The sequence below is a fragment of the Eurytemora carolleeae genome, unplaced genomic scaffold, assembly GCF_000591075.1.
Source record: "Eurytemora carolleeae unplaced genomic scaffold, Eaff_2.0 scaffold1444, whole genome shotgun sequence".
NCBI classification, from domain to species: Eukaryota; Metazoa; Arthropoda; class Copepoda; order Calanoida; family Temoridae; genus Eurytemora; species Eurytemora carolleeae.
In genome coordinates, this window is record NW_019397408.1 from 32,935 (window position 1) to 46,864 (window position 13,930).

The 13,930-nt window shown below is 29.5% G+C and overlaps 1 protein-coding gene across 1 annotated transcript in view; it reads left to right on the forward strand.

Moving 5' to 3' along the window:
• Positions 1-13,930, forward strand: part of LOC111714130 (uncharacterized) — a 49,183-nt gene that overhangs the window by 27,140 nt on the left and 8,113 nt on the right. Inside the window, exons 16-24 of the mRNA XM_023489175.1 lie at positions 1,470-1,552; positions 2,131-2,215; positions 2,862-2,914; positions 3,514-3,583; positions 3,753-3,880; positions 4,776-4,907; positions 9,477-9,581; positions 11,368-11,523; positions 13,675-13,796. Of these exons, the coding sequence (XP_023344943.1) occupies positions 1,470-1,552; positions 2,131-2,215; positions 2,862-2,914; positions 3,514-3,583; positions 3,753-3,880; positions 4,776-4,907; positions 9,477-9,581; positions 11,368-11,523; positions 13,675-13,796 (934 nt within the window). The remainder of the gene's footprint in view (positions 1-1,469; positions 1,553-2,130; positions 2,216-2,861; positions 2,915-3,513; positions 3,584-3,752; positions 3,881-4,775; positions 4,908-9,476; positions 9,582-11,367; positions 11,524-13,674; positions 13,797-13,930) is intronic.

Consider the following 13,930-nt stretch of genomic DNA (forward strand, 5'->3'; position numbering starts at 1 on the left):
TAAAGGGGAGTGAAGTGGGTTACAAATCAGAAATCATTTTGAATTTTTTTAAAGTAAAAATTTGGATTTATAATAGATAAAAGATATTATGCGACATTTTAGATTTAGAGATAATACTTTCGCATGCCTTTAGAATTTAAATATAGATAGATATATACTGGAAATACATTTAATGGTGCTAATAAAAATAATTTTCACATTTCACATGTCAGGGCCCCCCCCCCCCCTGTTAATAACATGGAATGCAAATATTACAAATATGTTTTATGGCTTTATCTTCGAATAAATGTCGAAAGTTTTATTTACTTAGAAATAAAGTTTTTGAGATGTTGGTAAAGTTAAGCAAGTTCTAGGATTCCACTATAAATATTCAATTCCATTCTATTCCAGTTCTATGATTCCACGATAAATATTCAATTCTATTCTTTTCCAGTTCTAGGATTCCACGATAAATATTCAATTCTATTCTATTCCAGTTCTAGGATTCCACTATAAATATTCAATTCTATTCTATTCCAGTTCTAGGATTCCACGATATTCAATTCTATTCTATTCCAATGTTATTCCTGAGTTAAGGAGTTACAACATTCTCTTTTATTTTACGATAGACCGTCATTCATCAAACTATACTTTTTCAAACTTTACTTGGTTGATATATAACAATACCTTATACTTTGAAATATCAAAGATCAATTTACGGCATCAGGTTGTAAAATTATAAGTAATATTAAATTAGAGTATGGGAGAGTAATCAGTTCCTTTAGCATTTTAAATTTGTTCTCATGGATACAGGACGAAAAAGAATGTCCTCAGTTCAACACTACTATTTAATACTAACACTAATCATACAATAACTTACATAATAGTATCTAATATTGCTGAATAATCCCAGTTCAACACTACTATTTAATACTAACACTAATCATACAATATCTTACATAATAGTATCTAATATTGCTGAATAATCCCAGTGAACGTTAGTTTTTAAACAATTTAAAACAAGAATATCCAAGATGTCAGTGTACTCCACCTTTTATATTTATCCCTAAAGTTTTTTTTCTATCTAGTAAATGTGTGTTCCACTAAATATGACAATTTCTATAACAAAGTGAGATGAGCGGCATTCATTCGAAAATCTAATTTTACAGGAGTTATATAATTCTTGAAATATTTTGAAATGAAATTTTAAAACATTCAATATTCATCCAATTTTTAAAATTTATATAAAAGGTTTCAAAGACATTTTGGACAGTTGAAAGGCGTTCAACTTTTTTACACACTACCAATTCAGACGAATTCAAGTCATCTCTAAAATGCCAATTTTAGTGGGACACCCTGTAAATCCTTCCTATAAATATTTCTTTGTTAACCTAACTGATTTGTAAAAAAAAAATCAATAAATGAATGTATGAAATTAAGAAGGATGAATGTTTGAATGAATGATTGATTAAATGAATGAATAAATGAAGGTGTATCTGTTGGTTCGATGGACTCTGAAGTTCTTCACTCTATGTATCAGCATCCTTATACCAAAGGCGTGGATGTTCTACAGGTTAATTAATATTGTGAAAAAATTATAAAACATTTCTGCATAAAGGGTTTGTAGGCAGAATTTTATGAGACCCTTCTTAGTATGGCATGTCTGATTTACAACAGTACCCTTAAAGATCTGTCTGATAAAGTATGAAAAAGATTCATCATCTTGCAAACTTAAAACTTTCAATTGTGGTTTTTCTTCAAGAATATTTCAGGCATATATCTATATATATAAATATTTCAGGCATATATCTAAATATTTGAATAGTTCAGTAAATATCTAAATATTTGAATAGTTCAGGCAAATATCTAAATATATAAATATTTCAGGCAAATATCTAAATATTTAAATAGTTCAGGAAATATCTAAATATTAAATAGTACAGGCAAATATCTAAATTTTTAAATAGTTCAGAAAATATCTAAATATTTAAATATTTCAGTCAAATATCTAAATATTTAAATATTTCAGCAAATATCTAAATATTTAAATATGTCAGGCAAATATCTAAATATTTAAATTTTTAAGACAAATACCTAAATATTTGAATATTTAATTAGTTCAGCAAATGTCTAAAGATATAAATATTTCAGGCAAATATCTCTGGACCAGGAGAGGTTTCAATCTGGGAGTTTTCAGGACAAGAATCATACTATTCTCTCTTTGACCATTTTATAGGTTAGATTCAGATAATTCTTAAAAACAATATTTGAAAAAAATAAAAATATGGCGGACAAATATTGCTTGGATAACTTATCAATTCATTAAATTACTAAATTCAGTAATTATCAAATAATATTTTAGAAACTTAAGAACTCAATAAAATTATTTATTTTCTAACGTCTTTGCCACAACTCTCGTTTTCTAATCTCTATATATATTTGCAACCTGATGATGTAACCTATTGATATTTCAAGCACAGATTATAATTGATCCAACAGAGTTGAAATATCTTAGGTCGACGACATTGGGTTACAAAGATGCGGGGATTAGATAATCATAGTTTGTGGAAGGGATTTGATTCAATCTTTATTACGATAAACAGAATTATTCAATTCTTGTGTATCGATCATATATATTTTGTATTTTAACAGGGTTTCTTGCTAAATTGCTTTAGACCTTTAGATTTTGTTGTACAGAAGAACCCATAAAACTATGGAATGGGAAGCCGACATTTATGCAATCAATTGAGTATTTGATGTTGTCATGAATAGCTTTAAATTATCAGCTTAAAATTATCAATTTTGAATAATAATTTGAGTCTGAACAGTCGTCCCCTATTCTACTATGGGTCACACTGAACATTTATTTGTAATTATTTCAGGAAATAGTCACTGCATCCATGTAGTAGTTTACAACTGCGCAGACCCAATCCAGGTACGACACAGTGTACATAAAAACATTTAGTTTATCTACATAAAAACAGATAGTTTATCTACATAAAAACATTTAGTTTATCTACATAAAAACAGATAGTTTATCTACATAAAAACAGATAGTTTATCTACATAAAAACAGATAATTTATTTACATAAAAACATTTAGTAGTTTATCTACATAAAAACAGATAGTTTATCTACATAAAAACAGATAATTTATTTACATAAAAACATTTAGTTTATCTACATGAAAAATAGATAGTTTATTTACATAAAACGAGATAGTTTATGTACATAAAAACAGATAGTTAATGTAAATATTATGTGAACATTTTTTGTAAAGAAACCTGCAGGGCATGTCAAATCCTAGATTCTGTTTTACATGGTGTCTTAAAACTCGTACTATTTCCACACAATATTTTTCAAAACCAGATGATTTGAGAGGACTTAATTGTGAAGAGATTCTTTAAAAAAATATTTTTTCTTATTTTCCTCGAAAGCCTTGGTTTTTAACATTTACTTCTTTAAGTTTAAATATTTCATCCGAAACACAATGTTTTTAAGTTTGAAAAGGAAACATAACTGTTTGATGTTTAGGTTCAGATAAACCAATGCTATTTCTGGTTAACTTTTCTACAGAGTAGAATACCTCCAGTAGAACCTTTAGGTAAACATTTTTATATGTATATTTTTTTATTATTTTTATCTATATATTCATCTATTATCTATCTATCTATATATCTAGACTCTATATATATATATATATATATATATATATATCTATTTCTATCTATCTATCTAATAGTATCATAATCTTTATATCTATCTTTATCTAGGGGATGAGGGGAAATCTCATAAGCCTGCTTTTGTATTATTGGTTGGAACACACGCCGACCTCTCCCACGCTAGGAAAAACTCTTCCGGAGAGTTTTCTTCGCCAACCCAGGGAGTTCTCAAGGAAAAGGTAATTCTATAAATATAAAATTGTAATCTCTGTTTGTGTGTTTGTTTGTTTGTCCGATCGTAACTCAGTAGTCAGGATAACCGATTTGGTTGGGGAACTCGGGAGAACCACGGGAATGTAATTAGTTTTGCTTTAAGATTCTAAGTTGAGTGTGTCCACTTGATAGAGAAAAATAGTTAAAAGCGTAATTTACGACAAAGCGCGGGTAAACGGCGGGAGTAACTATGCACATAAAACTGATAAAAGTAATTTTTATTTAAAAAAAAATATTTATACTAAATATTCATTGAGAATCAGAAAACTCTAGAATAGTTATTACTTTCAATGTTCATGAGACACGGCAACTGCGCAGTGTAAACAGACCCAATTCACTTTACAAGTGATTCAATAAGTTACTAGTAAAACTATATACTTTGTAACAATATTAATTACACTACAGTATTTCTTTAATGTCATCTTTTTATTCCAAAGTAGGTTTTTGGTTCTCCAGTGTATTCCGTTTTTAATACTAAACAGTGTTACGTACAACTACAAGGGATTAAACTTTCTTTAGGTTTTTTAATGTTTTTTGTCTAAAATAAAGGGTTTTTAATGGTATATTCGAGGTGGTTTGGCGTTGCATGAAATCAGAATATATTCGTAAGAATCCATAAATCTGTAAAAGAAGTAACCTTTGCTATTTCAAATTTTGACAATTTGATTTAATTTAATTCGTAATTTAAAATATCAAAGTTATAAGACACCAGACTGCAAGAATGTAGACCTTGGGGTAAATCAGTTTCTTTGTGAAACATAATTTTTCCTTTATTAAACTTTTAAGAAGAAACTTAATATTTAACAGAAGAAAGTTATTAAAGAGAAACATTTTTCTTCTCACAGTTTACTTTGTGTTCAGGTTTTGGAGAAGTTTGGTCGTATCTTCAGTATAGAAGATAATTTCATCCTTCTTGATGCTAACTCTGCCTCCAGTCCTGGATTCAAATCCTTCAAATCAATTCTTCAGACCAGGAAACAACAGATTATAGAGGTAAGGTCAACCTATACACTTTACTTCGCATGCTCATTTTTCAGGGGTGGCTGGGTGAAAGGAAAATAACCAGTGTCCGAATTCGATGAATTTAAGCCGCGTCAAATCCCCAAAAACCGGTTTAAATCGATCGCCGGCTTAAATCTTGAAAAATTAAATGCACTTTAAAGTGAAACCAACCATATTTGAGCCGCGGCTTAAATTTAATCCACGGCTCAAATTCTTTAAATTTGGCCTAGCTGTAACCTCTATTACTTTGTTGAAAAATCAGCGTACTTCTATTTTTTGTCGGTGTAAAAACATTTCTCTAAGAAACCCCACTTTACTACTCTTGTAAACAATGATATGAAGGGCTTCTGGTTCTTTTTCTTGATATGGTGTATCATGGGGAAGTATTCAGCGGTTTAGGATCTCTTATATCACGTGACTTCAGAAAACGGTATGCAGCCAGTTCTTTATTTGAAATAAGAAGATTGATAAAAGTCGTCTTATCCTTAATGGTTCATTAACGACCGGCTGCTAATTTTGAGCATTAGTTACCTTGGAGGGGGGGGGGGATTTGGGGATTCAGCATCCCCCCCGACCCCCCGCTACAACCTCTTTTGTTAAAATAGTTGGATACATTCTTGTACATAATCACGTGATATAAAGGGTGGATCACTTTTCTATTTTTGGAATTATTTACACTAAGAAGCGCAATAAATGCTCACGAGCTGCCAATCTAATATACAACTTAGCATGAACATCTTAATAGTAATCTAGTTTTAGTGATTTCATACAATGTTTGTCTAATATAGTATCTAATGGGGGTTAATGCCTTTTTTTTAGAATTTATTTTAAAAAACTTTTATCTTGTATGTTTGCAGTAATCTCATCTTTACGTCGTGCAGTAGAAAGATCTTATCTAAATAAAATAAAGAATCAGTAAAATTTCCTGGGTAAAACATTAATAATTTTCTTTTTCTTGTTCTTTTTCGGAAATAAATGAAAGAACTGAACAATCACCACACATTTTCTAATCTATTTATCTTTGAAACCTGGTGGTGGAAACCTTTGCTTTATCAAAGCTCATGGTTGAAGTATCATAGGTCTTTTTCTTACACTCTTAAAGTTTTTGTTTTATTTTATTAATAAATTTAAATATTAAATTTTATTAAACCAAAAATAAAAAATGGTTTATTAAGAAAAAGTATTGTTCTTTCTTTGAAAAGTTTTCAAAGTGAGCTTTGTGGAAATATTTATTAGAATTAGATATTTCTATAAACCCGGAGCTGAGGGGAAAGGTTAGAAATAAATGACGTGGAAAATAAGAAAAAAGAATATTTGATTTCTCATTCTTCTCTTCTCCGACAGTTTTCCAGAGTCCTAGGTTTAGGGGTTATATGTAGGGTTTTCTTTGTTTTGGAAGTAAGGGGGAGGGGATGAGGGGAAATCTCATANTATAAGTTTTGTTTTATTTTTTTGTGGGTGAAAAAAAACCATTGATTACTTTTCTACCAAACTCTTTTTTTACCTATGATTGAGTATAAACATAATGAATGCTTGAATATAAATATAAAGAATATTAAAGTTAAAGTATATATTTGTATTTTTTCTTTTCGAGCGAAACCTGAAAGAAAAATAAACATTTTGTTTCATCTGTATAGTGCCCGTCAGGAAAATAAGAGAAAAAAGATTTATAACTTTTCAAAATATTGAGAAAACAAATTATAAAAAGGATTTCTTTTATCCTTTGCCCAGTGCACAGTAAAACATATCTATTTTATTTATATAAAATTGGAAATTTAGAATTTTTATCATTTTAAATATCTAAAAAATTAAAAGGCTAAAATAAAAAAAATACAGGGACCTTTGAGTATTCTTTGCGTATTTTTGAGAAAATTCAAAATGAAAATGGACTGAGCTGGGAACTTTAAAATGGTGGATATCATGATTAATGCTTAATCCTCTGTTTTTGCTAATCTCGAAACTAACATAATCTCGAGATTATGTTAGTCTTGAGATTAAATATTTAGATCAACAAATTGGATTCTAAGAACGCCAGATTTGTTGGTTTTCTTGACTGAAAGGGCCCTAACTTAATTTCTCACCCTATATTTATTAATACATTAGTTAAAATTGGTTACAAAAGAATCTCAAACGTATTATTAAATATTTTTCTTCGCCGATTAATTTACAAAATGGCTAACAACAAATTCTTGATTTTTTAGAAATTGCGGATTTCTTTCATGGGATAGAATTTATTTACAAGGCTGTCATTGGTCAATACAATTTACGAACTATATGCCTGCACTCTTGTTGGAGAAAATAATGTAAGGATATCCAAAGAGAAAGAAAAAGAGTGGATTAAGGACTAAAATTAAAAGTTTCCACAATGGATATTCGGATTAAGTAGTTGGGATTAAAGGTCATCCATTCTATAGTTCCCAGCTCAGGTACTATATATGTATATTTCATAGAGGTATTAAATATTTACATAGTTTAATAGAGTCTTGAAATATTAATTTTGTTTCTACACAGGGGGGATGGGATACAAGATACATTCTTTTAAAATAAAATAAAAGATTTCAAATTATTAAGATTTTAAAAAGCTTTGAGATGGTTTCCTTAGATTTAGAGAGATTGGATTAAATTTAAGATATCTAGAATTCATAGGATTAAGTTTAAGATACCTAGAATATAAAGGATTAAGTTTAAGATATCTAGGATATATAGGATTAAGTTTAAGATATCTAGGATATATTGGATTAAGTTAAAGATATCTAGAATACATAGGATTAAGTTTAAGATATCTAGGATATATTGGATTAAGTTTAAGATATCTAGGATATATTGGATTAAGTTTAGGATATCTAGGATATATTGGATAAAGTTTAAGATATCTAGGATATGTTGGATTAAGTTTAGGATATCTAGGATATATTGGATTAAGTTTAAGATATCTAGAATATATTTGATTAAGTTTAGGATATCTAGGATATATTGGATTAAGTTTAAGATATCAAGGATATATTGGATTAAGCTTAGGATATCTAGGATTTATGGATTAAGTTTAGGATATTAAGGATATATTGAATTAAGCTTGGGATATCTAGGATATATTGGGTTAAGTTTAGGATTTATAGGATATATTGGATTAAGTTTAGGATATCTAGGATATATCGGATTAAGTTTAGGATATCTAGGATATATTGGATTAAGTTTAGGATATATAGGATTCAGTTTAGGATATCTAGGATATATTGGATTAAGCTTAGGATATCTAGGATATATTGGATTATGTTTAAGATATCTAGAGTTCATAGGATTAAGTTTTGGATATATAGGCTATTGGATTAAGTTAAGGATATCTAGGATATATTGGATTAAGTTTAGGATATCTAGGATATATTGGATTAAGTTTAGGATATCTAGGATATATTGGATTAAGTTTAAGATATCTGAGCTGAAAACTTTAGAATGGTGGATATCGGGATTAAGGCTTAATCCACTCTTTTTCTTAATCTGCAGATAAAATATTGCTTGTTCTCCACTCATTTTTAATCTCCAGATTAAGTATCCGATCAGGATTAAGGATATCCCATTCAAAAGTTCCCATCTCTGGAATATTAAGTTTATGGTAAGTAAAGAAAGTAGAAAGTTGAAATTAGAAATTAGAAAGTAAAAAAGAAAAAGAAAATGAAAAAGGAAGAAGAAAGCGAAAGAGAGATAAGGGAGGGTTGAAAGTGTGGATTGTGGAAAGAGTGAAAGAGAAAGGGAGAAGAAGATATGAGAAAGAAGAGAAGGAAAATGAAAAGGGAAATGGAAGGTCGTAAAAGAAGGTTTAAAGTGTAATGGTAGAATAGGAAATTGTGGGAAGTAGAGATGGGTTAAACAGAAAGAAGTGGGGAAGTAAGAAGGAGAAATGAAGGAGGGGGAAAGGGAAAGAATGTACGTAGTGTTTGGGTGGGTGGTGATAATATTATGTAGTTTTTAAATACAAAAGGAAATTTCATTTTTTTTTTAAATATTTACTTATATTTAAAACAATAATTATAGCAAAACCATGAAAAAAATGTTTTTATTTGTTTGAAATAGCTTGTGGTTCTAACTGTTTAGCGCCCAATTTTTTTAGGTTTTCACGAGTTTGGATTATTTGATTTTTGAGGTTGTGGTATTCTTGCGATTAAGTTAAGGATAGCTAGGATATATATCGAGGTATCCAGTTGCATTTTGATCTGAGAGCTCCGGGTTTAATTTCCGTTCCTCTCTGAAATATATATTTATGGTTCAAATTCTATGCAGGATGTTTTAAAAATATGCTAAAAAACTTTTTAACATTTCGTAATATTGTACAATTGTTTATATCAAACTTGTTCCAGTGATAATCATTTAAAATTATCTTTTTGATGAGCAAAAAGTTTTCATCCTTAAAAAGTATAATCTCTAAAAAGTAATGGTTCCTGGGTTCCAAAAATTTGACAGTGCACAATGCACATGCTCAAGGATAAGCACGATATACTGAACAATGCATTATGTGCAGTATTGAAGGGAAGGTGATGGTACAACAGTAAATATAGTTGCATGTAGGGAAAGGAGGCGAACCTTGCCAATATTTTGGCAGAAACAGAAGTAGTTTCAGCTTTCCTACCCTCATCATATACTCTTCTTACTCAGAGAGAACCTGGAGCACAGGTACACCTTCTCAACCCTCTCCTTCCTATGTTTACACAATCCCTTTTACATTGTTGCCTTTCCACCCTCAATTTTTGCTTTCTCACCCTCTTTAGTTTTCCCTTCCCACCCTCTTTAGTTTTCCCCTCCCACCCTCTTTAGTTTTTCCTTCCCATCCTCTTTAGTTTTGCCCTTCCTACCCTCTTTAGCTCTTTCCTTCCCACCTGCTTATGTTATTTCCTTCCTTCCCTCTTTAGGGAGGCCCTGGCTAAATTAAAATGTAAAAATTGTGCAATTGTAATTGGTTTAATTAAATTATTTAGTCAAATATTATATATCTATCTATCTATCTATCTATCTATCTTTCTATCTTTAGTTTACTTTGTAAAGAGATTGTTCAGACAATTCAGCAAATGCATGAAATTTGCCACAAGCTCTGATTTTCTAATCCCTGTATCTTTCTTTGCAATCCAATGTCGTGGACTTTAGATATTTCCATCTGTAAATTCTGTTGGACCAAAGAATCTAAGTTTGAAATATCTAATGTATACGCCATCAATTTGCAAAGATAAAAGACTAGAACATTTTATTTCGTGGTAAAGGCTTATTTTTTCGGAAAAATTAAAAAAAATATCACTATCTTTTGTGAAAAACATTGACACAAAATATATAAACATTTTATTTTAATTCATGAGCTTTTGGATAAATGTTTATTCTCTGGGCTAATTAATTAATTATAATTTCTCTCTCTCGTTCTCTCGATCCATTACTCTTAAGACTAGCTTTTTATTAATCCCAATTTTACCACCTAATATACGTTAATGTCCCCCCCCCCCTCCGCCATATCCCCCCGTCCCAGAATATTCAACAATATTACACTTTTTTATTTTAAATTTTCTTACAATTATATACACATTTTTAAAGGAATTAAGGCTTAGTCACAAACTCTGATTTTTTAATCCCTATATCTTTGCAACCCAATGTTGTAGATCTTATAAATTTCAAACTACGAAAACTGTTGATCAAATAATCTAAGTTTGAAATATGAAAGGTATACACAATCAGGTTGTAAGAATATAGGGATTAGAAAGTTTGAGTTTGTGTCAAATACAAAACTCCTTTACAAAAAGGTTTACTGAAAATATTTAAATTGCATGAAACATTACGGGATTATTAATTATGCATGGAAAAAGGGTTAAAATCTTTGGGATATTTTTTTCCACTTTTTTGTTAAAAGTGAGATTTTTCATTATCTTCAGCTTATTTGAAGTTTTAGTATTTGAATAATTATATTTTATTGCTGAACAATGTTTCATGGATGTAATATTTCTCTATACATATTCAATTCTGGTTCTGTAGTTTCAAATTTCAATTTTAAATTTGTTTTATCTTCGAATAAAATATACAATATGATAATGGTAACTTTACTAGAGAAATATTATATTTTTAACATTTAACTTTCAATTCTTTAAATGATGTTGATTTATATGGATGTTTATCATCGGAGAGTACAAGCCTTTCTTACTTTTTAAAGAATTTGATATGTTTTTGAAAATGTTTTGCTAAATACAGATCTTTAGAATTAAATCAAAACGAATTGAATTAAATTCATTTAAACAAAGTGATTGTTTACCTCAAACTCTAATTTTCTAATCATAAAATATTTGTCAACCTGTTGTCGTGGAATATAGCGTTATAAATATATAAGGTTTAACTATCAGGCTGCAACGATATCTGGAATAGAAAACTACAGTTTTAGACGAGCAATGAGTTACTTTCAAAATCTAATCTATTACTCCTGTCCTAGGGTTTACCACGTGTGACCCAGTTCCTGGAGTGTGTCCTGCAGGAGCTCCCGGAGTGGAGACAAACCTTAAACCCGTTCCCCGTCCTAACCTGGCAGCACTTCATCGATCATATTCATGATGTGGTCAATCCATTGGCTGGAGACGAACATCTTAAGGTACAAATACATATACAATGCATAAATAAAATAATTCTTCTCCTTCTCAATCCTTAACCAGGAGAAGGGGATGGTTCATCTAATATTCCGTTCCATTTCAATAGTTGAAATAGGAGAGTGTGATACATGTCCTTAGTCAAAATTTTCAAGGCCTGTTCATTATAAAAAAAAATACCCCTATCTTTGGTTAGGGTGAAAAAAATTAAAAAGTACGTTGGAAAAGTTGTCCAAAAATAAATATTTTTAATTTGACAAATATTAACATGTGACACGCGCATGTTATTGCATCCATTTTTCAAGGGCTTTTCAAATGTAAAACTTTTAGCCCTTTAGCTAATTTAATAAAAAAGTTATTAACCATCTCTAATTTTTTTGAAATACCGACCCGCCGTTTGACTGTCCTCCAACATACGCTGTGCATAATTTTTTTTATTTTTTATGCCAAAGGAATCGAGTCTTTGCCACAAACTCTTCTTTTCTAAACCATATATCTTTGGATTCCAATGTCGTAGATATTTCAAACTATGAATTCTGTTAGATCAAATGATATAAGTTTGAAATATCAAAGATGTACGAATTGGGTTCCAAAGACATAGGGATTATAAACTCAGAGTTTGTGGCGAAGACTCAATTCATTTGTTCACAACATGCAAAGTTGAAAAAGTGAAGAAGTTTAAGCGTATTAATTCAGCCGTTTTTTAAGTTATCTAGAAGAAAAAAAAAACAATCTTTATAGGGTTAAGCTGGGGTAAAGTAATGAAACTTAGCTGTCAGGAATCCCGGATTAAATGGGCGTTTTTTGGTCTAAATTTAGTTTGGAAATATTCTTATAATGTTGATATAATAATCTCTATATAATTTTTGACACAAACTCTGCTTTTATAATCTCTCTTTGTATCCGTTAGTCGTAGACCTTAGATATGTCAAATTATAGATTCTGTCGGAACAAATATCTAAGTTTGTAATATCTCACCATCAGATTGAAAAGATATAGGGATAAGAAAAATTCTGGGAAAGCTTTCCACAATACTGTATACTCAGTTCGACTACCTTACATAGCCGGTCACTCCCTTTGAGGAAATATTGGAAGTTTCCTTGTTTTTAGAGTTTTCTGTTTAAAAATTGATAATCTATAATTTACAAACAATTTGTTAAGCAAAGTGAAAAAAAGTTGTTTCTAAAGAAAATAAGAAAATAGAAAAACCATAAAAACATTTCATGCATTTTTGTTCACTTTAATGGATTCTTTCAATTCCACATTTGTGAGGCTAAACCCTCAAGGAATCTGAATATTTTAGTTTAAATAAATAAAACATTTTCTTTTTGGTGTGTAGGTAATGTAGCTGAGTTTGGTTCAAAGCTTTATTTATTTTATAATCCAAAATCAGGTGTTTTTAAATTCAATAAGTCGCTGTCATTTAAAAAGCTTTTATAGAAATTATTAAACCAAACTAGTAATATAGAAGAAGCAAGAGGAATAAAATTCAGTCTTCGCCACAACCTCAAACTTTCAAATCCCAATATCTTTGCAATCTGATAGTGTAAACTTTTGATATTTCAAACTTAGATTATTTAATTTAACAGAATTCGTAGTTTGAAATTATATGTAATTGGTGTGCATATATTGGGTTGCAAAATTATAGGGATTCTAAAAACCGAGTTTGTGGCAAAGATTCAATTCCATATTGAAACTTTCCTAAATTGTATGTTAACAATCCGATGATTATTTGGCGCCAAATCTTAAGTTTTATTACTGTGTTAAAAAATATTTTTTGTTATTTATTATTGTTTATAATTAAAACAATTATTGATCATTTTAATTTATTTATTTCATTATTTTTGAATCTAAAAAATTGTGGAACAATTTGATCAAGTGGATCTTGTATTCTAGGAAGTTATTTTACAACTTGATCTTGTATTCTAGGAAGTTATTTAACAACTTGATCTTGTATTCTAGGAAGTTTTTTAACCACTTGATCTTGTATTCTAGGAAGTTATTTAACAACTTGATCTTGTATTCTAGGAAGTTTTTTAACCACTTGATCTTGTATTCTAGGAAGTTATTTAACAACTTGATCTTGTATTCTAGGAAGTTTTTTAACCACTTGATCTTGTATTCTAGGAAGTTATTTAACCACTTGATCAATCTAGGAAATCATCCAACAGCTGCAGTTGATGGGTGAGGTTGTTTATCTAAAATCGGAGATAGAAGATCTTATTTGTTTGTGTCCCAAGTGGGTTTGCAGTACACTTTGTGGTTATCTCCTCTCAAGGTAAATATAGTGGTTTTAACAATTAATCGGAATTTCTTGAAAGACCATGTGAAAATAGCCTATTGTATATGAATTGAAATGATTTGCGGCATTATTTTTATGTCTACCTAATTTTAGAAATATAATTAATGAAA